We start from the raw sequence: 27,502 nt of genomic DNA, 5'->3' as shown, positions 1-27,502 counted from the left end.
GTTTATTTCAGTTCTGCATTGATCAACAAAATGTTTAAATAATTAAAAGATAAGAGAAAATTGTGTTTGCTCAATGTCGAGCTCTGTCTGTCTCTGTACAGTATACGTACATGTAGGTTATTAAGAAACAAGACGCAAAAGGAAGATATCACTAAGATCAGACAATCATGATTCAACATTCAATAGTAGTGTAATAACTTGTCTTATCTTTTTTGTATTGAGAGTAACATCCAAGTGGCTGGTTATACTGATGTCAATCAATCCTAAGGCCAGAAAACGAAAATACTCGATCTACAATCTCATGTAAATCAGGTAAGAAAAACATGGAACAAAACAAAATCACCTCTGTTGACAATCCCATGATTTGTAACAGGAAATATTCTATTTCCTATGGCTATAAAACTGTGATTTTAATTCAAACAGAAAGACTGCATTCCAAGCAAGTCACAACAGACATAAATCATACTGGTTCGTAAGGCTGAGACACAAAAGAAGTTCAGGCAATGTGGAGGGGCAATTTCACCAATAATACACTTCTGATTAATAAAGTATTCAATCAATCAAATCAATATTTAATGTCATCCACAAAGTCTTTATCCCAGTTTGTCGATCCCTGTCCTTACTGTGTAGTGTGTGTACTGAGATAATACCGTCTTTGTCTGTATCAAATGTCCAGCCACATTTCTCAAGATTCTGAGACATACACTGTACGTGTGTGGTTCATTCCCACATGGTTAATGAATCAAAGTGGACATTGGTGATGCTCAGAGCTCAGGGAAATATGTGATCTGAAATATTGGGCTAGGGTCATTGCACTGCAGAGATCCCAAAACCTTGACCTTATGTAATAAATGCTTATAAAGGAAGCTGTGGTGTGGGTGAGTGGAATATATGAAGACTTTGAAGATTGCCCTGTGTAAAATTGGAGTGATGTCTTTCAAATATTACCCATCTCAGATGCACCATCACTCATGAACTATGGAGTGGACACAAAACCAATGGCAGTGTTTAAACACAAGAATCGACTGCACAGAAGAACCCTTACTCATTCAAACTTCTGACTACTGAATAGTTACATTGAACACCACATGCAGTCATTTCAAAGTAAATGCTATACGTTGTGCCTAGTTATTGAACTTACTAATTTAAGGGAAAAAAAATATATATTTGAACTGTGCATGCATGTATATTTTATACTGTGTGTGTGTGTGTGTGTGTGTGTGTGTGTGTGTGTGTGTGTGTGTGTGTGTGTGTGTGTGTGCGCGCGCACGCCTGCGTGCGTGTGTGTGTGTGTGTGTATGTGTGTGTTTTGAAGCTGTTTTATATGATATCAGTATATTTCTTTAATTTTTCACAGCAACCATTATTGAGGAGATTGGGGTTAATGAGGTTCTGCTGTCATTTAAAAAAAGCCTAATTTGTGAACATGAGTTGTCATTAAAACAACTTCACTATGTGAATCTGAACATGCATCTCCCAAAATTAGAGGTAAAATAACTAAGATGCCAGGCATAAAGTAAAACTTTGTTAACTTGTGGTTACATCATGCTGATGTACAAACGGTCAATAGTTGGGGCCATGTACCGAACTCAAAATAGCAGCAAGCAGCCAAGTGGCCACACACTGCAATAAAATATTATTTGTCATTTGAAAACAATCTCAAAAACATTGTAGAACTCTTCTCAGGCTTCAATAGGCTAACAACACAGCTCCACTTGATGACAGGACAGCTTAGTGACAGAGTGTACATTCTCTGGATTCTCTCATCTGCATTTTTCTGTCCTGTAGTCAGCTTGCTGGTCAACTACAGTTATTTGTTAATAGAAGGTGCATCCCATAACCTCCCAATCTCACTACAATTCAGAGTCACAACACCCAACTAACTTCTACGTAATGCCAAACAAATACTGCATAGATAATAACCAAGAGAATAAAAAATAGTGGAATACAATATAAAAAAACAAAAAAAATTAAATACTGTTAAACATATACAGTGGTTTCAAATACATTTGTTGTGCTGGTGAACATAACCACGTTATTTTAAACGTCTAATTATATAATTGTGTGCATAAAACATAAATACTAATCTTTATATATACAATTTGAATCCTGCGCCATGTCGGTTGTCTGTAACGTTGTATGTAGCCAGTGTGACGTAATCTGACATCACGCCAGTGTGACGTAATCTGACATCACGATGAGACGGTATATGACATCACATCCTACCTATAAATTCTAGGATGCCATCAGATCGCACCAGTTCGACGGCTTCCATAGTGGGTTTTGGTCATTGGAGAGGTGATGCACGTCACCTCTTTCTGAAGTGGGTACTTTCAAAGCCTGCCGTGGATTTAGGAGAGCACAAAACTCTCTCTCACACTGTGAGGTGCCTGTAAGGTGGCACTGCAAAGTGAACGACGCGTCACGCTAGACGTTGTACGCGTCACGCTAGAACTTCTAGTATTTTACAATTTCAACTTTAGTATTGAGTGGACAAAGTCCACATGTGTGGTTACAGTATCGCAGGGTCAGCATCCTGACCAAAACCTTTAACTCCGATTTGACTTTTTCTTAATACTATTAGACATGATATAAAACTAATAAAAGTGTCTACCACAGTGGTTCTCAACCTGTAGGCCGGGGCCCACTGGTTGGCTGTGAGGATATTGCAAGTGGGCCCCCAAATAATCATCAAAACCCCAAGATTTGTATGATGATACAAATCTTGGTTAACAAAACATGTTACCGCATGTGCATGTATGTTACGGTCTGTAGTTGCTACTCTTGTTTTTTGCTCAGTTAGCTTTACATGGGTACATTAATGAATGAAGTTTGTTATTTTGTGGGTGTTCAGGTGGGGTGGGAGTGGACAGTTTCAGGAGAGCTTTTGTTTTGTTCTTGTTTTGTCAAGGTTGTCAAGTTTGTTTTGTCCTGTTTATGTACAGTATGCATGGATGTACAGTATTTGTTGCATTGTTTTGTCTATTGTACTTTCTGTATTTTTGTCATAAGGACCCTCTCGAAAACGAGATGACACATCTCAAGGGGTTATCCTTCTAATAAAGGTAATATATATATATAACATGAATAGAAAATATATATACCGGTATATGTAAAAAAAAAATGTCATGGTATTTTTTCTTTAAAACCTTGAAAAGTGAGTTTTCATTGTGATACCGATAAATAGGAACTTAGATAGAATACTACCTTTGTGTTCGCATTGAACACAACGGATTGATTGGTCATTAACATAAATGTTCTGAAAATGCATGTGTTAACCACTTAACACGTTTCGGCTGCCGTGTTAAGTGGTCAGATGGGTGGACTTCTCAAGTGGGCCCTGGTCCAAAAAAAAGGCAGAGAACCACTGGTCTACCACAAAAAAATATTGCATGCAACATGTAATTTCTGATTACATGCGCTGATAATTCTATTCTCCTATATTATGACCATGGGTCTCATGCCTGGTGTATACTTAGTTGCACAGCAGTGTTGAGCACCAAACACCTACTGTACATGTTCATAACGTGTCACACTGTGATGACTTGTGAGCTTGTAGAGTGGCTATTTCCGGTGCTTGGTACAGCGCACATTATAAGTATAACTCAGGCCTAAGTCAAACTATTTGTGTAAAATGTATGGGTATGAATAAGAAAATCTATTTGTTTTCCTATTCAAAGGTCTGTTCTGGAGATATGGTTTATGTAGGACTGACAAGCAAATAGAAACAAACCAACATGACCATAGAATAACATCCATGAGCTAATCTGTTTAAACGCCCTGTCTCAAAGTGGTATGAAATACACAGGTTCTCGTTCATTCACCTCTTACGGTTGACATCATATCAAATACATCATGCCAACGATAACATAGAAACAACAGACTAGAAACAAGTTTTTCCGAATGTTTCAGCCCCACATTGTATGAAAACACTGTAAACAGTTATTATACATGAGCAACATTTAGAGAGAAAAAGTCTTACTATTGATTAACAACACTAAATTCAGCAGGGACCGGATGGATGATAAAAAGCCAATTTATTGTAATCTGCTGGGAAATCTGTGCCGAAATTGGAAAACAGAGTGGACAATAAATAACAAAACGTTAATAGTTGGTCATAACTTTAGTTAAAATTACCCACAGGCATTGTCTCTAAATGTTGCCCTTGTATCTAAACCTTAATAAACTGAATATTATAAAACCCACTGCTACGGTTTTGTTCCCTGCCCTTTAGTAGGCACTTATTCTGAACTAAACGTTAGTGGTCTTGTTCTTGCCCTTGGGGCCTTGTCCAGGACTGCCTTTACTTTCTGTTGACTTCCTGCCAGGCGAGTTCTGAGTGCTTCCGGACACGGAATGTTTAGTTGCAGGTGTTCCACCAGCAGAATGTTTAACAGCGGTGGCTGACTGATTGCTACCACTGCTGCTGCTGCTGCTGCTGTTGTTGTTGCTGTGGTTTGTGTTACCACTCAATGTTTCCATGATGGATCTAAATGTTCCAAATGGTCGTTTACCTTCAGAACCGCCTGTAGGAGTCCTCTCTTTCCCATGATGCCCCTTGGTTGGCTCTGCTTCCTGGTTGGAGCTCTTGTGGACCTGCTCGTCGAAGGTGACTCTCAGTTTGAGATTCTGGGATGTCTTCCTGCGAGATGAAGGGGACTTCAGGGCGCTTTTGGGACTGGTGGCAGCTTTCTGACCACTCTGGTCATGACACTCGCCAGAACCATCTGCCGGTTTACCATCCATAGTCTCTGGATCACAAGAGGTTGGGGAGCGGTTGCAGCCGGCAACGTCAATTGATTTGGAACCCCCATGAGCAAATACCCCCTTTCGTTCAACAGTAGAGGAAGAGGAAGACGAGGGGAGGTGCTTCCTCGTCACCGAATTGAGATTATTTGTGGCTGGCTCCTCCTCGGTGATTGGCAGGTGGGTAGGCCTATCAGGGCGTGTCCCACCTGCGGATGGGGCTCCAGGGTTTTTACCCTCTTCCGGTGGGTAAGTGTCTGAATCCGATTCGCTGAGAGAGCGCTGCATTATTTGTTTGAGTCTCGCTAGTTTGAGCTCTCTCTTCTCGACAAGTCCTACTCTGCGACCTCCGGGGGGACCCCCAGGAGCCACAGAGCCATCTCTGGCAAGGCTGCCAGTCGTGGGCAGCCTATCTCTGGGACATAGTGTCTCCGACACGTCCTTTCCCAGGAGCTGCCGGATCACCGAGTCTGGAGCTACACCCCCTTGTCGAACAACCCAGTGGCTGTCTCCAGGAGTACCCTCTGCCGTCAGTGTCATCTCTGACCATGCCTCCATTGAGGGCTGATGGGAACTGTAGTCCAGAGAGGGAGAGAGAACATCTCTCTTATTTTCACAAATCAGTGTTGGCAGGTAAGTTGTTAATGGCATGCACACCTACTAGTGATGTGCGGGTCGGGTTTTTTCATGACCCGCCCCGCCCCGGAACCCAACCCGCCTCAACCCGCCCCGCGAACCCATATGTAGATCTATGGCTCAACCCGCCCTGCGACCCGCGGTGAAACAAAGAATCGGTAAAATCATGAAGGAAAATAATCTTCAAGTATACACCCCAAGTGTATTCAAACTGTTATTGTTATTATTCTTATTCTTATTAGGAATAAAGACAAAACAAGAGCATGTGATTTTTTATTTTTTTTTGCGTGTGAGAGCGGCTGACCCGCTCACCCGCATAATTGCCTCTGAAATCCTGACTCGACCCACCGCGCCGCGGGTTGTCCCGCGGGTTACGGGTCGGCCCGCTCATCACTAACACCTACAGTACTTCCACTGACATATATTATGTATATTATGATATTATTACTACCCACACCGCTACCAACTATACATGTACAATTATTTGGATGCAAATGCATAAAAACTGTTTATTTATGATTTATGTAGACAGCTTTAACAACAATTTGCTGTCGTCAGCATTTTAGGCAATATCTCTAGCAATGATGTGGATGTAACTGTAACATGATCACGATCATGTAATAAGCATGTTCTCTCTCTCTGACCCGAAACCAGTACTATAGAAGTGATTACACGAAGCTCTATTCTGAAATGTCCCTTTAGGGGACACTGACATAAAACGTGAGAAGAAATGACAGCCGTCACACACAGTTTTACAAAAAACTAGCTGAGCAGAGTGCCTTCAGATTGTAAGCTCTTGTCCTCAAGAGAATTTTTATTTTACGCATGGACGAATAAAAGTCTACCAAATCCAGATTATGTTTTGAAATCTCAATGGATAAGAGGGAAGGCAGTTTGAAATGTGTGCTTTTTAGTCTACTGGGGGTGTGCAGTGCTGTTCACTCGTGAAGGGGGCATTGAGGACAACCAATAGGTTAGCTGAGATATTATGACAGAAAATTGTATGTTGTGATTTTAATACCTTTGTGGAGCCTATTCATCATAGTAATAATAATAATAATAATAATTGGACAGACTTGGCTCATTTCTTCCATTCTTTCACAGATTATACTGTAAGAGAGAGATAGCAATCTGTGTTTTCTGTGAAGAATTTCTCTTCAATAGGACAGTGTTGTTTTAGTTTGAAGTAAAACAGTTTTGGCATTTGGGAAAGTTAACTTTCTCAGCGAATGACACCATTTTGATAAGTAGCCTTTCACCCTGGGACCATGGCTTAATACATACTAGAAACATACTCCATGGGAACCCACCAATATTAACACCACACCCATTTGGGGTTCTGATCTGCAGTGTAAGAAACCAGGGGACAGAGGTGATGTGTGTGCATGTGTTCATGTGTGTGTTTGTTACCTGGGTGACCTGTTGGGTGTTCCTTCTGTCTTATTAGGATCCAGTAGTCTCTGCAGTTGGTTCTGTAGAGTCAGCCTCTCTGTGGCCTGTCTGCAGATGGGACAACACACATGCGCTTTGAGCTTGTAGGTCAGCTATTTTCGCTATATATATTTTCATGTCCAAAAAGTTTTGAAAATGTTTGAAAAGAAATGTTATATTTTTGCCTATAATGACATGCACAACATAGGAACTGAAAGTGCTAAACTCTCTTACATGGCCTTTCTAAGATCTCGGAAACATAGTCTATGCACTTTGGCTAAAATGAACTTTATGCTCTTTACAAATGAGTACGACCACCAACACAGTCTAACATAGCTTAGTATTGCTGTTATGGTTAAGAATGACAATAACAGTAAGTAAGTCGATCTCTATTAGTAAGTAAACCATAATAGTGCCTGAAACGGTAATGGCAGTTAAGCTACTTTAAGTTGATTTTCTGCTATGCCTGATATATTAGGGTTTTATGGCCACAGTGATAGTAAACCTGGCATCCCTATGTTGGGCATGTCATTATATATGTATGTAAGTGACAATGTAAAAAAAAAAAAAAAAAGTGAAAGAATTGAAAACAAATATTACTTTGTTTTTTATAGGGCACAAGTGGTTAACAACAGTAATAGAGACACGGGGGGGGGGGGGGGGGACTCACTCATTGAGCTGCTTGGTGAGTTTGACCACCTGCGAGGCCAGAGACATGCAGGTTTCAACAACAACCAGGTAGCGTGCACAAGTGGTGTGACCCTGCCGCTCTGCACTCTGGGAGGGCCTCTCTCCCTGCTGGTTCTGTACTGTAACATTGGAGCCGTACTCTACCAGGGTCTGGAAACACACACACACACACACACACACACACACACACACACACACACACACACACACACACACACACACACACACACACACACACACACACACACACACACACACACACACACACACACACACACACACACACACACACACACACACACACACACACACACACACACACACACACACAATGAAAATAAGTCGCAAGACTTTTATGTGTCAGTATCCTTGACGTTTCTACGATGAACATCATGTAACATGTGTTGTTTCCTGTATAACGTCTAATAAAATAAAATAAAAAATCAAATCAAACACACACACACACAGATATTTAAGAACAAGGTTACTGTAGAATCACAATGTTTTGCTCAAGATCAGGTCGTCAGCCCACTAATCTGACCACAGCAGCTTGTACATACTTCCTGTCTGGCACCTACTCAACAGTCTTATTTGCACTACAGCGCTGGGCAAGGCTTACTCATTATCCATTGTATTTAACTTCATGTTTTCTGTCACTGCACTGTACACAGTAAAAATCCTCAGTGTTAATTTAACCCTGAGAGGGTACAAATGGAACCAAATGGACCCATAAGGCTCCACAGTAACACATGGATAAATTATTGTATTGTTTCGCCTACTTAAAGTTAAGAGCCTTCTGCACGTTACACATTCTTTCGTTTGTGCAAACAATTGTTTGTGTGTAGTAATCACTCATGAATGGAAATTAGCATCATTTGTTTTCTCTTTGGGGGTCTTTCGGTGTATGAAGTGTGTTTTACATAATATGTTACTCTTGACTACGTGGTCCTGTGGAGGTATTAAGTATCTTCATTCCACACTTTAGATTGGTGGCCAGGTTGGCCCACAGGAAACAGGCATGACTGATAACGTCGGGCCCTCCATAGACAGCCCAAAAGAAAACACTCCATGGCTTTCACAGTACCCCGATGTGTTAAAATGAATACAATGCAGTTTGGTTGTTGTGTATTGAGATGGAGACTTGAGTCTTATGAACGGTAGCTTGAAACCTCTTTCTCCATCTATCTATCTATCCTTCCATCAACCCATCCAGTCATCCATCTGTCAGTCTGCGTACAGGTGAGACATCTGTACTGGGCTACCACATGGACAGCAGTGGTCCCATACATTAATGTTTCTCAACGGGGGCGGTACAGCAGTCAGTTGGACTAAGGGACCTTGATATTGGATGGGGCGCGGGCCCAAAAAAGGTTGAGCACCACTGCCATATATCACCCATCCGTACAAACTATATCCACCCCTCCCTCCCGCCTTCCCTACCTGTATACAGGTGAGGTGTCCATACTGGGCTGCCACATGAACAGCAGTGTTCCCGTGCTGGTCTACTTCATCCAGAGAGATGGCCTGCTCCTGCATGAACTGCAGCAGCCACAGCAACACCTTCTCCTGCAGAGAGAGTGAGATGAAAGTCACACACAGAGACATCATTAATGCGACGTAGAGCATCACCGCCCTTGTTTAATCTGGTGAACAACATTCCCCAAACTAAGAAACAGGTCGCAGATGTGAGTGTGTGTAACTAATTTACAGTTAACCACTTACATGTAACCACTTAAACCCTAAATACTTTTATATTTTCAAGCCCAAAATAGGCACACAATCTGTGTGTCATACAGTAGGTGTGGCAATTCTAAGGAGAAAAAATGGTGTGTTGGTTACCTGTCCGTATCTGCCAGCATAGTGGATCAGACTGGGGTGTTCTCTGGTACAGCTGAGCTCTGCTATGGCCTCTGTTTCACTCACCATCCACCTCACACACTCCAGATGGCCATTCTGAAACACACACGTTTTTCAAGATTTCTCCAGCTTATACTGTTAATATTGTCAATAGTATTCAGTGTGTAAAAGCTGTCCTGCTTTTTGCTAATGACCACCACTGTTTTTAGATTGTCTGCTGTCCCAAAACATTTTATTGTTGTTAGTGTTCTTGTGCAGTTCCTTTTGCCCTACCTTGACCCCCAGGCCTGCAGGAGTGAGTTGCTGGCTGTTGCGCTCATTGAGGCCGTCCTCCCCCATCAGAGAGGTGAGGTGCTGGAGACAGTCCGCATGGCCCTGGCAGGCTGAGATATGGAGCAGGTTGTTCCCATCCTCGTCCCTGATCAACTCCAGGTTGTCTGCTGCTAGATGTGGCTACAGTAAATTAGAGGAGGCTGGTTTTAAAAAAAAGGCTCTATTTACACTAACACTAAGAACAATAAATAAGGACTCTGCATCCTACCGAGTGGGTTCTTGTATGCGAGTTCAGCAGAAACAACACTTATAGATAGATGCTTTATTGTCCTTGTGGAAACTCATTTTGTACCAAGCAACCATCAGGATACAAAAACAATCAGGAAACATAAATACACAATACATAGACATATCACACAATACATTGACAATACTACACTGTTCTTCTCTTACAGAGAGGAAAAAAGAAAAGGCTACCAGTTATAGTTCAAGAGGCATCACATTACATTTTATGCACAGAACTGAGATGGTGCCTGTTTGTTTAGAGGTCCTATAATTGTGGGGACAAATGATCTTGAAGCCCTAGCCTACAACATACAATGTCGTCCTGATGGTAAAAGATTGTATTCACTCTGTATAATGGGTGCGTTCTATCCCTAGCAATAGCTTTCCCCTTTCCTAAGTACCCGGGTCTCATACATTGCTGCCATACTCTCAAGTCGTACCCCAGCTATCTTGCTGGATATATTGATGATTTTATGGAGTTTGTTCTTATTAGCCAATGATAATGAGCCATACCAGGAAACAAAACAAAAAGTTAATGCACTCTCCATGAAGGATCAATGGAAGAGTACCATTACACTTTTTCCCATTATATTGTTATACTGTCTCAGTTTGCGCATAAAATCTTATGTCCTATTTCCTCTAACGCCCCCTAACTCTTGTGATGTCACATTTACCAGGAGCAAGATTTGTCCCTCTGTGATGATGTCACACTCACCAGCAGTGAGATCTGTCCCTCTCTGATGATGTTGATGATGTTCTGGTTTTTCTTTGTCTCCTCATCCACCTCTCCTCCTCCTCCTGCTCCTCCGAATCCTCTGGAGACAACTACTCCAGGGGGCCTGCCCTTGGAGCTGTCCTGCCTGCTCAGACTGCAGCCTGGCAGGGGGAACTTCATCCCCTGGAGCTGGCCACCTGGAGCCTCCACACCAGGCCTCTGGTTCTGGGAGTCTGTGTATACTCTCGCTGACAGCAGCTTATCTGGAAATTAATGAACATCAGTATTAGGTATTAAGATATGGCTACAGCTAGGTGATATACTGTCAAAGTATTTAATAAAACGTTAACTATATTTTACTGAACAATACGAAAAACAGTTATTGAAAACTGAAAAAGCTATGAAATAACAGACAGAAAATAGATTTTTAGACTAGAAAAAGTGCTTATCGGAGCACAGGTCTCCGCCAGGTCAGGTAGGTTATTGTGGGGCAGCAATGTGCGGAATGCATCGGCCTCCTGGTGGCGCTAAAACAGGCATGTGTGAACTTTCACAGCAATCGGACGCTACTCCTGCAAACTTTAGATGCATATCTTAGCCAATCAGGATGGAATATGAAAAATCTGACGTCTTGATCACATGCCGATAGAGATAATATGTACCGATTTGCGTGATGTTTGGAAAAAAATAATATCAAAACATTTGTTTTACAAACGCCGGCCTCCTGGTGGTGCTATAAAAGGAAGAAGTGCAAAGTTTATCACCAATCGGTGCAGTTATGGGTAAAAACGCAAATCGGCCTGTTGTAGCGCCACCATGAGGCTGATTCGAAGAATTTCGTTTGGCCTAGTGGGAATGTGCATGCAAAATCCCTGATGAACCACAACCAACACACAATCAATCAAGCATTAGCCAAGGAGGTAAAAGATAATAGTGTTATCAAACAGACCTGCATCAGAGAATGAGGAGAGAGAGGAGGAGCAGCTGAGGTGTCCAGGGGAGTGGTGGTCAGGGATGTAGGGCCCTCCTGCACCCGGGGAGCGATGGAGGTGATGGTGGTGGAAGTCTGGGTCCATGGATTTAGACTTCCTCAGGTCTGACCACTTCACTGGCGACAGCACACAGTACTACAGGGAAATACAATGCACATGTATGCATGACCAGCTGGACTCCTTGGGAAACCACACATCTATCGCTCACCAGCTACCCTGCCCTAGGTACTGACAGGGATACTCTGCTACATACACTATATTAAAACGGTACAGTACAACACAATGGACAGGAATATGATGGTATTACTGAAGTACAAAACAGCACATTAAGGTAGGTAAAAGGAACATATGAGAGAGAGAGAGATTTGTAAGTTCCACAGAATTACACAACTTACTGTAGAACCAGTTCAGATGAGACAACATAATTATGGTTGGGCACATAATTGAATGGCAGTTGAATGGAAAGCTAGTCTAGACTCATTTTTCCTGTAGAGTTGGTAGTTGAGAGCACTATTACAGCAATTTAGACAGATTTACTGCAAATAAACCGTACCACTCACTCTTGAGTTTTATTTGAAACTACCACTAACAAACACAAGAGGTCCAACGTAGTCATCAGATCCTAGCAAGTGCAGGTAGTCGTTTCAAGGAAGAGAGTCCACCACAGCTCATAGACCTCCTCACCTGTGTCTGGGCACTGAGAGGCTCATTGTGGGGAAGGGCTGAGCTCTTCAGGCTCCCTCGTGGGTTCCTTTCCAGAGTGCCTCCTCCCAGGTTACTCCCAGTGATGGAGCGCTTGTCGTGGGGCACCCGGGGCAGTGTGGACATCTGCTGGCTGGATTTAATATAAGGCACATCTAGGATCTCATCCATGTCCAGGTCGTAGTGCTCCAGCTCTCCAAACAGAGCCTGGGGGTTGTTGCCTCCTCCTCCGCCGCCAACACCCAAGCCCTTTGCCTTCCCACCCTGACCGTCAGAAGAGGTTGAAGGCTGGGCTGGTTTATCCGTGCCCGAGTCCTCTTTGCTGTCTTCCCCCTGCTCTGCCGGCCCCTGCCCCTGTCCTTGCCCCTGTCCCTGCCCCTGGACTTTGCCATCTGAGTCGGTGTCATTGGTCTCTGGCTGGTGTTTCAGAGGGGAGACCCTCTTCACCGGGCGGAACTTGCTGTGGACGTCAGCGAGGCCTGTGGGTTTGATCCCTCCTCCAGAGTGAGACGAGACACCGCGGCTCCAGTTGATGGCTGGCGCTGGGGGAAGCCGGGGAAAAAGTTAAGACATCATTTCCTTTTTCTTTTTAGCGGCGCTAGCCCTCTATACCTGGCTTTTGCGTCAACGTTCTGATTGGTCAGACACGTCAACAAAGTGATTGGTTAAGCTTCACGTGACACGTGGCTATAAACACATTATAAACACTTATTGATGACAAAATGTATCAAAGGCGCCGCTACCTTCACACAGGTGTGATTTTTTTTTAAATGCACAGTATTTGGGGGTAATTCTGCTACATTGGCCAATGCAGTAGAAGGAGACAGGGAAGAGAGGGTAGAGACACAGGTCATGTGGTAAACACATTAACTGACTATGTTGCCAGGATGCCTGAACTTTAGTGTCATTTAATTGAAACTAATCCACTTTAAGCTAGTCAACGACACTCTAATTTAGTGTGCACAAGGAATAATTACAGCATATACACAGACACACTAACATAAGATTAAGCTATGCACAGCTTTAGTTCAGCGTAAATATTTACTTCATTAGTGGCAAGAACACTAAAGAGATCAAATAAGACGCTGAATACGGAGGGGAAAATGAGGTCGATAAAGCTATATTCCAGGACTGATGTTTGGAGTGGCTACCGCAGGACATGCCACCATGTATATGGATGTCCTTGATCATTTTTTTAAAATACCAAAAATAGCTGATCTACAAGCTCATATTGCATTGTGATCTTATAGATCAGCATTTTTGTGCAACCCTATTGTACAGTATGACGAAGAATACAATTGTGCTTAAGTGGTTCATCAGACTAATCGATTTAGATTATTATAAAAAATCAAGTAGAATGTTTTTGCATCAATTAGTTGATAATAAAGAAAAAAGAAAGAAAGAAAGAAAATACAAAGTAATCGATAAGAAAATGATCGATATTTACAGCCATATACTGAACAACACCATAGAAGGAGGCTTCAGGGAGCTATACCTGGTCTCTCTTCTCCCTGGACATCACTCCTTCTTGACAGCTCTGGAATGTTCTTTAGGGACGTCACAGAATACTGCAGAGAGCAACAGAGAAAGTAAGGCTAATGAATAGCTCAGTTCAAATGAAAGTTTAAGCAACCATGCGTCTCCTGCGATACACATGGAGTTACCAGCCGCTTCTTTTCACATGACAAGAGTTTCACCGGGGAGGGCGCACGGCGCCAGAGGAACGTGCCAACCTTCACAGTCCCACTCCTAGGCCTGTCACAATTATTACATAATCGTCTAATCGCAATTATTTGAGATAATCGCTGTTATTTTGTCATAATCATCATAATCTTTTCCATGTTCATACATAAAATAGCAGAAATAGCAAATCTACATGCTTACAACGCGTTTAAATTGTTTTTTAAGTATAACATGTATAAATGTCAGTCATTTTTTTGTTTATTTCAGTTATTTGTCATATCTGCCCTGTGCACTTTTTTGATCACGAGGCAAACTGATTTTTTTTTTCTTTTCATACATTCCAATGTTCAATGCCAAAAACACAATTAAATCGTTAATCGCAATTATTAGTGTGACAATTAATCGTCAACTTACATTTGTAATCGTGACAGCCCTACCCACTTCCTGATGAGCTACTGCTGAACAAGCACTTCGACCAACCTGTAGGAGTCGCTAATGCAGCCACCAGGCGTTTTTAATCGGTGCAAATTATTGTGTTGGGGCACTTGCAAGAAACTTTCCAAGAATTTCCAAAATACAGTACACAGTGGTACCATTTCGATTTTTTCAACTGAGGGCAGATTCGACCAAAGGTTGGTTCAATTCATGTTTGTGTTTTTTTTATAGGTCACTGTAATTAATACTGACCACTGCATCATCAGAGAAGTCAATCTCATCAAGGTCCAGGTATTCAGGAGCTTCCATCTTCACACACCATCATCAGCCGCAGGACCTGTGTGTACTGTACAAAACATATACACAACATTACTGATATATATACTGTCACATTCGATATGCCATTGTTTTTACAAAATGTTGTGTCATACTCATACAATAGTGATACACTGTCTTTGATTCTATTCTAAGCCTAATTCAAGTATGATGTTTGCTGTTGCTTACCAAAAATAACAGATCTATAAGCTCACATGTAGATCTGCTCTTTTTGGCAAGTGAAACTGTTGCGCGATGGAGCATGAATTAAGCTCTAGAGTGGATTTTACCTTTAGCAGCCAACAAGCTAAACACACATAACTAGCCTCTTTCTGATTGGGTCCTGGATGTAGAAAACCAGACCAATGCTGTACAAACTACTTAATCCTCAACAAACTGCTTAATCTCTAGAATAGATCAAAGCCAACAAAAAGTTCTAGGATAATCAGGTATAATTAGACGGCAGTGTGACACACTTTAACCCATTAAAGGGGAAGACCACTCATTTTCAACATTGGACTATGTCGTTAATACACCTTAGAGCTGTTGTGTGGAAATAAGGAAAGAAAAAAAACCCTTCTATGTTGCCTAGAACTGGATAATTGATTGAGGTCATGTGATCAGTGACATACGCAGGGTGTACTTTTGGCTGAGGGGGCGTTTTTCTTATTTCCACACAACAGTTCTACAAATGCCTTCTAAATCAGTAGTCCTTCAAAATGTCAAGATTTTTCAAACAATTTCAAGATTTTTCAAAAATGTTCAAAAATAGCAGATGTAAAAGAGTGGCACGAAGTGACACGTTTTGAGCTTGATGTATATCTGCTATTTTTGAATAGCCAATGCAAAAATCTAAAATGACACAGATGCTTGTGTCATGATTTCCCGGTTTTAATGGGTTAAAAGGAGCATTTCACCACCCTAACATACAAACACAGTAGGGACCTTTCTTTTTCTTTAACAAGTGTGTATATTTAACATTACAAGTCCACTATATTTTTAAAACATCCCAACCACAGTGCAGCTGTTTCAACAACTAAATAGAATAGTTACCCTTGAATGGTTACAGTAGGCTATACTTGCTAAAATGGCTGGTAGTGTAGACACACTTGCCAACCATAGCTGAGACTTTCCAGTAGTTGGCTGGTGACTAGTGTTATTTCCCACCCTAGGCCTGTGCTCAAAACAAAAGGATGGGTTCTTGCCTTGTAACCCAAACATAAGACATGTTTTTAACTCTCTGAGTGATTGAGCTCTCGATACAATGGCAACAGCTGGACACAAGTTTCTAATGTTAGGGTTGAAGCTTCCAGAGCTTTATTTAGGATTGTAGTGTTTTTTTCAAACACTGAAGTGTGGAAGGATGTTTGGAGTTAGATAAAGGACTCAGAATGTTACAAAAAGGCTGTTTTCCATTTTCTCTTCAATAATCTGTACCAATCAGCCCTTACTGCACAGCCAAATTAACCACTGTACTTTTTGTAATCTTCCTCGCATTGTAATCTTATAACAATGGATAACTGTACAACTTCAGTCAACTTCAAATGTTTAGGCTGATGCACCCAATCAAAGCACTGCATGTGTGTGTGTGTGTGTGTGTGTGTGTGTGTGTGTGTGTGTGTGTGTGTGTGTGTGTGTGTGTGTGTGTGTGTGTGTGTGTGTGTGTGTGTGTGTGTGTGTGTGTCAGTTTGAATGTCTAATAATTGTAAAAGCTAAGTTCAAAAGCATACCTGTAGTGAAACTAACTTGGTGCAGAATGGGAAAAGAGCTGTCATCCATTCCAAATTAGTAAGCCTGACTGTTCTGTTGAGTCAATTGGATCTAGCCCACAATTTAACCTGACTGTCATTAGTACTTTTCAAGAAAAAAATATCTCATACCAAGAATTTACTCTATTCTTACATGTACAGTTATTGTAATATATGAGGATACATAATATCCAAGGACATGGTATATTTGACATTTGATTAGCTAATCAACATTGCAGCCATTTATGTAAGTGTGACTTGCTACTTTGAAAAGACAATACCCAGTTGTGACAAACACAGAGAAACAACAAGTCAAAACATTTTGACAACATAAGCAGATACATTAACCATCGGAAATGCTGATAGTCTACCTTGATAGCCAGCCTTTAAGCATTTCTACCATTAAGCTTTGTCCCTGCAAGTTTAAATGCTCCATTATATGCCATGCCAGCTACTGTAGCATCATGTACTGTACCTTCACAGGGATATAGTCAGTTTAGCCATCATTTGCTCAGTTCTAGAGGCTATCTAAAAGCAAAAGCTGGCTAAATAGCTCAGCTAGATGGCTGATGATCAGCATCCCAAGAAGCTAGCTCCTAAGTTAGCCTGCTGGCTAGCTACAGTCAAGCACTTGGAAAATTAGGTCAAAACAGATGGTTCAGGTAAAACGCGTCGTACAGCACTATTGAGCACAACACTAACCAAATGCAAAATTATACAAAGACTTACTTTTCCTGAAAACAATTGAAGGACTTAATCTACCGTACCTTATTGAAGATGGTGAGATGAGGAAAGTAATAATAGCTGGATAAACTGCAGAGCTAGCTACAGCGCTAAGCTAGAACCCCTTGGATCCAGCTGTTTTTTTCCTTCTTGCTGTCTTGAAGCACAAAGGCTTTGACATATGGGAGTTACTGAGAGAGCGGAAGTGGCTGCAGTGGGCCGGTCCGTTATCCTTAGAATAAAGCCTAGAATAAAACCCGTTAACGACTTAACGTTGTTACACCAAGGGCTATTCGAACAATTTTATTTTCTCTGTCTGAAGATATTCCCAAAAAATATTCCAAAGCTGATAATCTTTTTTTTCTAAGTACATGCATCTGTTTTGATAAAATAATATAATAATTATTATTATTACCCTTATTATTATTATTATTATTATTATATTTTTTCAAATATTTTAAATTATGTTTTTATGTGTTTATTTTTTAGTGGTTTTAGTTGGAACTATGAACCATTTTTTATATGTAAAGTTCTATTTTAATAGCGTGACAGCTGTGGCATTGTATATTCGGCCAACGAAACGAGATCTTTGATATTGCAAATCATGCAACCATACTTTTATCGTGTCAGCAAAAATGAAAAAAAGAAAGAAAGAAAAAAAAAAGAAGTTGCACTGCGGACATAAACATAGTGTTCCATAATTATAGCCTTCTGAATGCCTGTGGGTATTATAAGATTGCAACATTTACATTTTAGATACAATAGTGCCATCTAGTGTCACATCCAAAACGTACACAGGTTTATTGATTATTAAAAAAATAAAAATAAGAAGGGAGCTGGCAGGCAGACAACTGATTTATATATTAGCTTTATCTCGTGTTATTCTGAAATCTACAGCTGAGGATAATAATGTATCTACATTGAATTAATAGTAACGAAATATAAATACCCGCCTCCATCAATGGTGCATTGACATGTACTGGTACTGGTAGGCCTACTGTAGGCAGTGGTGGAAAGTAACTAAGTACATTTACTACAAAAGTCCAATTTTGAGGTACTTTCACTTTACAAATATTGTACTTTTACTCCACTTTTTTTACTCCCCCAAATGAGCCAACATTTACACATTGTTTTGTAACTGTGAGACATGAATGGTATCTCAGTATGGGGTACTTGAGGGGGTTCCAAGTGGTCCCCATAAAGTATCAATTGTTAAACATCAGCATTACTTAATTTACCAGAAGTTTACACAATTAGAGAATGTAGAAGAATCGTACTTTTGATCATAGTTTGCCTGGCTATTATCTGTACCACATCAATACGGAATGTTGGACTAAATCATATCCAACAATAACAAAATATTCCAAAATGTATGTCTGAGAGATGACATCTCCATGACTATAAAGTTGACTAAAATAGGTTCCTTGATATGAAAAAGCTTGAGAACCACTGCAGACTGCCATCTTATACCCATAAATGGATCTAACATGTAAAATGACTTTCTTATTCACTTATCTATCTCTATTTTTATATTTTAGTAACCAATCATATCACATAGCCTATTAATAATAATGATAATAAATCACACACATTCACATTCAAGCAAACTTTATTGATACCTGACAGCCAATATACATGCTCTGCAGATATTATACTTCACAAGTACAGGCCTTCATCAAAATACATCTTGCACTATATACAGATCTCTCCTTACAGACTGACGACCACATTCCAAAGCCTGATTTATGCTTCTGCAACAAAATGTTGTGCAAAATATATCACTCAACAAAAATAAGGCATATTTTCAGTTGAAAATACATCATTATTTGTCATTAGTCGCCAAAGCATAATTCAGACTTAAATCCATTATATTTCTCAGTACACTTCCTGTTTTCATGAGAAATTACAGCTACAAGTTGCGGCCATTGTGATTCCTCCCAGTAGGTTTAATTGATTTAGGTTCACAATGGCACAAAATAGAAGACAACCCTTATAATGAAAACACAGTTACAGTCAGTGGTGGAAAAAAAGTACCTTTTTTTTTTACTTAAGTAAAAGTATCAATACTGCAATATAGAAATACTCTGTTACAAGTAAAAGTCCGGAATTCAAAATGTACTTGAGTAAAAGAACAAAGGTATTGGCATCAAAATTTACTTAAAGTACCAAAAGTATACTCATTATGCAGAATGTCCCATTTCACAAGTTTTCTAGAGTATATGAAATGTACAAAAAGCCTTTGAAAATAGCAGATCTACAAGCTCACAACGCTTTTTTTCAAATAGCCAAAGTTTTCAGGGCTGTAGTTGTATGTATGTTTTGTAAGCTAAATCTACACAAAGTAACTAGTAACTAAAGTGGTCAAATAATAGTAATGGAGTAAAAGTACAATATTTGCCTCTGAGATGCAGGGGAGTAGAAGTAAAAGTATTGGAAATTGGAAAAACTCAAGTAAAGTACAAATACCTCAAAATTTTACTTAAGTACAGTACTTGAGAAAGCAAATGTCAGTAGCTCATTTAATCTGTGTATGATTTCTGCACTCTTTCTTCCCTTTCTCGACTCCCTTCTAACTCCCTCTATTACTGTAGGCTATATCTTTGTTTATTGCAGTCTCTCTCTCTCTCTCTCTCTCTCTCTCTCTCTCTCTCTCTCTCTCTCTCTCTCTCTCTCTCTCTCTCTCTCTCTCTCTCTCTCTCTCTCTCTCTCTCTCTCTCTCTCTCTCTCTCTCTCTCTCTCTCTCTCTCTCTCTCTCTCTCTCTCTCTCTCTCTCTCTCTCTCTCTCTCTCTCTCTCTCTCTCTCTCTCTCTCTCTCTCGCTCTCTCATACGGTCCTTAATTTCTATTTCTTCCCTGTAAATACATAGATATATACATTAATGTATTAACCACTTTCAGCCTGGCGTCCATATTTTGGGCTAACCCTAATAGGAGAAAATCTTTCCAAATGTTCCCGAATGTTCCCAAATGTTCAAAAGTATGTGGGGGGGAAATTGCAGATCTACAAGTTTACAAGACGTCTCATCTCAATGCCATTTGAACTTGTAGATTGGCTATTTTCACTATTCGTAGTACAACAAAGTATATGGGCTTAAGTGGTTAAAAACTATTGTTACAATGTACGGAAATAAATCAGGCAATTACAAAACTACTGTAAAAGTGACTCAAACAGCCTTTGAGTGTTGACATGTTTAGCATCATTTCTCCTCAGCTCCGCTGCATTGGTTTAGTTGTTGTTTTCAGACTCAGTAGCTGTGAAAACACAGAAAAACATTAAATCAGCAATGGACAGATAGAATTATGTTACAGTAGACAGTGTAAAAAGACTAAATCACTCACAACAATGGGCTCACATTAGGCTACATCATAATTTCCTCAAATAGCTGATCTACAAGCTCTTGTGAGCTTTATAAAGTTGTTCCAAAGGCAACATTCAATAGCTAGCAAGAGCAATGAGCAGCTGTGTGTAATATGTGTGGGTTACTGAATTCAGTATCACTGTATCAGTGTGTGCATAGTAGTATTGTTTCTGGAAAATAGACAAGAGCAAAAATGCGTAGGGAATGCATGGAGTAATAGTCAAAGCTTTAACTTCTGGAGCCCTATGCACCCATGCTGGCTTCATTTAAAATCTAAGTCATTGGCCTGGACTATTGGCGCAGCGGTCCAGGCACCTAAGTTAAATGTAGCATGACAGCGCGCCGCGGGTTCGACTCCCGATCCCGACAGAAATGTAATATAGATTGACTATAACAAAGGAGAAGCAAGTCTTACCTGGTGATACTGCAGCCAGAGACGTGTGCTGCTGTGCCAGTGTACTGTACATCGCAACGTACTACGTTGTTGTTAAAGTTGGACTCTGGAACCTGCTGATTTGGGTTTACTGTCAACTGATAAGACAAAACACAATATTTTTATATTAGAATCTATTGCCTACGACTTGCAATATAAGAATACAAACATAATTAGCTTGTCCACAAATTACATAATTCCTCTTAGTCAAAGGGCACGTTAATAGGTCCTATTCTGGGCATGTCATAGCAGGCGAACAATCAGCTAAAAGAGGCAAATATTTGCCAAAAATAGCTGATCTAAATTCTCACAATGCGTCGCAGCGTGGTGCATTGTGAGATTGTAGATTGGTTATTTTCAGCGAGGAGATTTGTTATGCAGGCAAAACAGTACGGGACCGGGACCATCAAGTATAGACCCCGGGGAGACAGCAGTCAACGGAATTACATGTTAGATGAAGTGTACAGTATACTGTATGGAGTGGACACTGTGACAGGACCTGTCACAATATAGGAATACAAGCATACTGTACTTGGCTTGTCCGCAAACTTTGCTGTCCCTATAAAGCCAAAGTGCAGTAACTACAAAAATAATCAAACAAATAAAGAAGTGTGTACAAAAACGTGGTCACGGCACTTTGGCTTTTAGGGCTTAGGGTATGTTAATAGGTCCTATTCTGGGCATGTCATAACAGGCGAGAAATCAGCGAAAATAGGCAAATATTTTACAGATAAACATAAATTGCAGATCTACAATCTCACAATGCATCGCAGCGTGCCACATTGTGAGACTGTAGATTGGCTATTTTCAGCAAAGAGATTTGGTAAGCAGGCCAAAAAGGAGGGGACCAAGTATAGACCCCTGGGGGACAGCAGTCAACAAAGCAGGAATGACATGGTTAAATAAAGTGTACAGTATACTGTATGGACTGTCCCCTGTGACAGGGCCTATAATGCTCAGACCTTGAGTACGTATTTTCCTGGTGAGATATCGGTGATATCAATCCACTGGCAGTCAATATCAGCATTGTAGGTATCATAGCAACCAGGACTCAGACCCTGGACAGAAAAAAAGCATCATCATCATCATCATCATCATCATCATCATCAACAACAACAACAACAACAACAACAACAACAACAACAACAACAACAACAACAACAACAACAACATCCTCAAATCAGATATCTGTGTCTGTGTAGGGAATCCTCTCTGCCAAAGCGAGATGTTAGGCTTATGGGCTTCTGGCAGGATTTCGTTACATACTGTACATGTGTATCATCCAAACCTGTGTGTGAGAGGTGCAGGCGTAGCGGCGGTAGTATCCATGGTCGCAGGACGTGTCCTCCAAGCAGAAGCTAGCTTTGTGTCCCTCTGCAACCCGACTCTGGGTGCTTGCATCCAGCAACTCGTACAGACTGAATTGATCCATGCTGTGGAAGTGACTGAGGAACAACACAGCATAAGAAATGGTCATTTAAGGCTGTCTTCGACTAAAAAAAATATTAGTCAACTAATAGACATGCAAATGTATCAACTAATGATTGATTGATTTAATTGACAAATCTGTAAAGCTGTTTGTCACATACAATGAGGCAATGATCAGACTTTTCAGGTTGGTGAGGGTGAGAACGGAACATTCTAATGTCGATTTCACAATGCCTACTGGCTATTGGCCTACATATTGATAGAAATAAATGGTTATATATCTAGAGTTTACACTACATTTGCATGTCATTTAGCAAGAAATAATTCAGCGTAGGAAAAAAGCATAACAAATCACAAATGACTATGAGGTGACAGCTCTAATGTCACTCAAATCAAAATGTGTTCATTTTCCAACAACTTCAGTCATTGCCAATTCCCCCCATGTGTACTGCAGTCCCAGTCTCTGGCCTCGGGATGGAGTAGACAACCATTTTCCTCCTCTAGACAAGAGCGAGATAGACAAGAGTGAGTGCAGACTTCTCTACCAAAGTCTGCAGTATCTTCCCCAGTTCCTCTCCCCGCTGAACAGGTATCCCAGGCAACCAACCAGTAGAGGTCTCTAGAGCAGCGACAAGGAAAAAATCCCCTGCTAACTTCCCACCCAACACCGGCAATTGCATTCATTAGAGAGCCTGGTGGTGGTGGGCGAGTGTTTCACCTCTATGTCACCTGGAAGCCCATGTTCAAATGTACAATTAGTTAACTACAATGTGAAAGAGGTCAACCTCCACCACAAAATGGATATATCAGAGCCAATAAATGTGACTTATAGTTGGTACTGTGTTAATCCCAGTTATAGTTAGGAGACCGTGGGAAATTTTTAAAAAAAGTGTAGTGTGACTACTGTCGTATTACTGCACAATAACATAAAGTCAACGTGACTTACTGATGGCAGCTGTGCCACTCCCAAGCATAGCGAGGTCTACTGGGGAGGAAGTCAGCTGTTCCCTGGTTCTTCACTCTCTGAGGAAACCTCAACAGGACCCTGGTATCATAGTCTTGAGCATAAGCTGCTGAACTGTATGGACCAGAGAGGAGAGGAGAGGAGAGGAGAGGAGAGGAGAGGAGAGGAGAGGAGAGGAGAGGAGAGGAAATTAGGAATGGATTGCAGGAGAGTTATTGGACAAGTTATTGGACAAGGAATAGTTACATCAGGTCCTGCATATTGATAAGCATCATAAATCCCATTGCACAATTTTGCTTCCTACTACAGATTAAATTCAAATGAATGCTCGCTAATAGGGATGCAAAGTGCTCAGTCATCAATGCAAATGGTGAATCATGCAGTCACCACTAGAAGCTTCATGTTCAATAATAGAATAAAGACAATGTATTCCCACAATTCACATGAAATTGTAATTATGTACAGTGCAGGAAAAAGCCTGTGGGTGGAGTCAGGGTGTAGGGTAGAATTAGCAAAGCTGTGGCAGGATGTGATATGTTTTTGTTTTGTGATGTATATGAAAGCTCTCCTGATAGTATGCAACCTCATAAATCATTAGTATTGCATTGTATTCTTTAGTAGTGTAGTGGAGTAGTGTACTATACCTGGCCAGGCAGTTCTCCTCTGCAGCACAGCGCAGGTTGTACATGGGGAGTCTCTGGACATATGTAGAAACCTGGACGTAGTAGGGGTCAGGGTACAGGTCAGGGAGACCTCCTACACTCAGGACAAGGACACAAATCCTTCAGCCAACATGGCAGTTGAGAGAGAACAAGGGATCCAATCCAACATTGAATACGACTTAAAATAGTCTAAAAGCTCCACCATCCTCATTCTCCATAGTGGGGCTAGAAAATGAAAAAAATTAATGTATTAAGGAGTCAATAGGAAAGGCCACAGGGTCGCCAAAATCAGTGGGCGCCTCCTGCAATCTTGCATGCAAGGATGACATTTCTGACTGACAGTGGCATTAGAGACAAGGTCATGGGGTCACTCAAATAGTTAGGTTTCATCCTCTGAGGAGCATGAATGTGCTTAGAAAGTTTCATGAAATCTGCCCATTAGATTGTGAGAGATCTTGCATGCATGTGGACATTTTGGCCTAATGGTGGTGCTAGAGGAAAAGGCCATGGCATCACTTCTGGCATCAGTACAATTCATGCACTGGGGAGCATGAATGCATTCATGGTAATCCGGCCATTAGATCTTTTGATATCTTGTGTAAGTGGACATTTTGGTCTGTGGGTGGCACTATAGAGGAAAGGCCATGGGGTCACCAAAATCAAGAGAGTTCATCCCTTGCAGAAGACGAAGGTGCACAGTAAATTCCAAGGCAATCCAGACAAGTTTTCGAGACAGTCTTGCAGTCATAAGAACTTCTGCAGTGCCTTTCCGCACGCACTCTGTTTGCTCGTTCAAAACCAAATGATGATGATGAAGAAGAGATTAGATTAAAGCAATGTGTAGCTTTTATGTCCTACCGAGGATTCAAACCCTTTAGAGTTAATCAAATAAAATCCCTATTTTATTCATTTTCCCCCCCCTGTGTCGGCTTTAGGACTTTTGGCCTAATAGTTTGTAACCTTGCTGGTTGCTGATCCGGTCTGTTGCTGTATTACCAGACACAGTAGGCAGCTCTATACTGGAGCAGAGCACTGAGCAGCAAATAGAATTTAGCAATCAGGCTTTCCACAGTTACTGTCTAAAGCCTGCATGGTAATGCAAGGTTAAGGTACTGTTATTGTTATCCATCTCTGTTGTCATTTATTAAGGAACTGTCGATCTGATATGACAGAAGGGGTGGGGCCTTATCCTTGGCCTTACCTCACTACACATAGACATGGGCGGATATACAAATACACATCTCAAAGCTAGTGTATATAGATGCAAATTACATTGGCATGATTGTGATTTTTTATTATATATATATATATATATATATATATATAATTTTTTTCAACTTTGACGGTCTGGTAACTTCACAGCTCTGTAAGCCATTTTTGTTGGCAAAGTATTTTTCTTTTCTTTTTACAATGTTGCAAATGACATGATTGCTGCCAGTGTCTTATAGTCATGATGGGGAAATATGGGGAAATAAGAGAACCCTATGGAACCTACAGGTGTTGTAAAAGTGCAACATCTAGTGGCTGAATATTTAAGTCAATTCTTCACTTCACAGTATAGCAGTTGGGATTTGTTTAAAAAGTATTTGGAAGCATGCAAGCACCCTATTGTATGGAGCAAGCAGGACAACATGAGCAATAATTAGGAGTGAGTTACTAAAAGCATTTTTGACATGTCCTAAATTGTCACTCTCAATTTGATAGGATTTAATCTAATTCATGCATGTACAATATGCATGGGACTTGACATCAATCAATCAATCAATCAATCAATCAATAAATCAATAAATCAATCAGCAACCTAACATCTTGCCAGTGCCTCAGAGTTATGAGTCACATACAACACAGCACATGTTAAAGAACTAAACAATCTCATTGGACTATGAAAACATTCAAATAGAGTAGGCCAAACAGTTACATTCAAAGCATAAAACATTAATACAATCTTACACAGATTTTGAAATCTTGTGAACTTAAAATAGCAACCATAAAAACACTGTCCGATCATTTTATTATGGGGAAAAGACCAGAGGGTAGAAAACTGGGTAATAATAGCCTACATTTACACTTCATAATAATGTGACAATGTAATTTCCCCATACGTACCAGCCTGGTGATTGCTGGTGCCAGCACCAGCTCTGGCTCTGGCGGCGGGCCTCGGTCTGTGGTAGGAGTTGTAGTAGTTGTAATAAGGATAATAGTTAGAGGACTTGTAGGGGTTGTATGGATCATCTCCGACCATCATGTCCTCCCGCCTAACGGGTGCAGCAGAATCATCCTCAGCGCGGGGAGCTGCTGGCCGGTTCCCGCGCTGCTGGCGCGCGGCGCGTAATTGCGCACCGCCGCTGCTAGCCGGGAGCCTGGGAGAGCCTCGAGAAGGAGCGGCCAAGGTGTCGTTAATCTCGTTATTGTTGCTGACGACGACGACGGGGTTTCGTTGATGGGCCGGGGCATGTCTCCGGTTTGACGGCTGGTACTGAGAACCGCCGCTTCGGATGCTGAAAACCTGACCATTGTGCTGCCACGTTAAGCCCTGTCTCAGCGCACCTGTCCGGGGGCCGTCCTCCTCCTGACAACGACCCTTGTCTAAGAAACTACAAAGAAAACATAACTGTGTGACAGACAGCAAAAATGCATCGAATGACAGTCCCTTCATGCCTAAAGGTGAGATAAACAATAAATTAAACTAAAAATAATGCTGGGGAGAATGTGTTCTATCCAGTTGCTGCCCAAATGCATAGGCCTACTTTTCACAACTAAGGGTTCTATTGGAGTGGTCCCCACATCTAACTACTGCATGCTGATGGAGAGTGGAGAGGAGGCAGAGGAGGAGTTCCACTTTTAAACAGATTCCAAGTTACACAAGCTGCTGTGGGCAGATGATGTTATGTGAGAGTAGACTTCATTTAGTGTCATCAATGTGAAGGCGAACTTTTAATTTGACCATCATTCCCATTTTATTCAGACTGAACTGAGACCATGCCCTTGTTTGTTTTAAATAGCCATGCTGAGATAAGTTTACCAGAGCAACACACCTGACTTTTGCTTTAATGTCAATTCAGCTAATTTAGTTAATTCTTTCTAATTTATATTTTTTTAGAATAGAATTGAATAGAATAGAATGACAGTAAAAAAAATGAACTTGTTTTGTTTAAGGTTTGTGCTATTGTTTTCTTTCACTTTAGATGTACAGTAGCTGCTCCTTTCTCCACAGCAGGAGGTGTAATTTGTGGCATTTTTTTGGTCACTCAGCTGTCCCGTTGTGACCTAGCTAATTATCTCTTTTGCAATAGTAGGTTTCTCATTTTAAACTCAGATGGTTATGGTATAATCTACAGTAGGCCTATACACAATGTGTAGGCTAGGTATATCTACTGCATCACATAGGTCTACATAAAGTACATATGGGGTTGTTATGGTATAGGC

General features: G+C 40.9%; 2 protein-coding genes across 2 annotated transcripts; both read right to left on the bottom strand.

Moving 5' to 3' along the window:
* Positions 1–2,405: 2,405 nt before the first annotated feature.
* Positions 2,406–17,376, bottom strand: sncaip (synuclein, alpha interacting protein). The gene is made up of 12 exons (XM_084055032.1): positions 17,276–17,376; positions 14,698–14,791; positions 13,823–13,895; positions 12,310–12,869; positions 11,583–11,760; positions 10,634–10,896; positions 9,634–9,813; positions 9,343–9,456; positions 8,944–9,069; positions 7,484–7,653; positions 6,793–6,882; positions 2,406–5,320 (listed from the first exon to the last, which is right to left on the bottom strand). Exons 2-12 carry the CDS (start codon positions 14,752–14,754, stop codon positions 4,252–4,254), a joined length of 2,880 nt encoding a protein of 959 aa, XP_083911158.1. The 5' UTR covers positions 14,755–14,791; positions 17,276–17,376; the 3' UTR covers positions 2,406–4,251.
* Positions 17,377–20,352: 2,976 nt separating this feature from the next.
* Positions 20,353–26,838, bottom strand: lox (lysyl oxidase). Its single transcript, XM_084054597.1, has 7 exons — positions 26,183–26,838; positions 24,059–24,170; positions 23,397–23,528; positions 22,311–22,467; positions 21,985–22,080; positions 21,005–21,120; positions 20,353–20,482 (listed from the first exon to the last, which is right to left on the bottom strand). The coding sequence occupies exons 1-7, from the start codon at positions 26,730–26,732 to the stop codon at positions 20,476–20,478; spliced, it is 1,170 nt and encodes a 389-aa protein (XP_083910723.1). The 5' UTR covers positions 26,733–26,838; the 3' UTR covers positions 20,353–20,475.
* Between the last annotated feature and the right edge of the window lie 664 nt (positions 26,839–27,502).

Source organism: Gymnoscopelus microlampas (genome assembly GCF_963454915.1).
Source record: "Gymnoscopelus microlampas genome assembly, chromosome: 4".
Taxonomy (NCBI): Eukaryota; Metazoa; Chordata; class Actinopteri; order Myctophiformes; family Myctophidae; genus Gymnoscopelus; species Gymnoscopelus microlampas.
Note: the sequence above shows the minus strand (reverse complement) of the source record. Positions and strands in the feature narration are given on the sequence as shown.

Bases quoted from the DNA above. Each gene is read 5' to 3' on its own strand.
- sncaip (XM_084055032.1), bottom strand. From the start codon at position 14,754: ATGGAAGCTCCTGAATACCTGGACCTTGATGAGATTGACTTCTCTGAT. The intron at 11,761-12,309 runs GTGAGGAGGTCT...ATTTCCCTGTAG, and splicing joins CTCTCAGTGCCCAGACACAG to TACTGTGTGCTGTCGCCAGT. The intron at 7,654-8,943 runs GTAGGGAAGGCG...GTGTGTTTCCAG, and splicing joins GACACCTCACCTGTATACAG to ACCCTGGTAGAGTACGGCTC.
- lox (XM_084054597.1), bottom strand. From the start codon at position 26,732: ATGAAGGGACTGTCATTCGATGCATTTTTGCTGTCTGTCACACAGTTA. The intron at 23,529-24,058 runs GTATAGTACACT...TGGTCCATACAG, and splicing joins GAGGAGAACTGCCTGGCCAG to TTCAGCAGCTTATGCTCAAG. The intron at 21,121-21,984 runs GTCTGAGCATTA...TTGTCTTATCAG, and splicing joins CAGGAAAATACGTACTCAAG to TTGACAGTAAACCCAAATCA.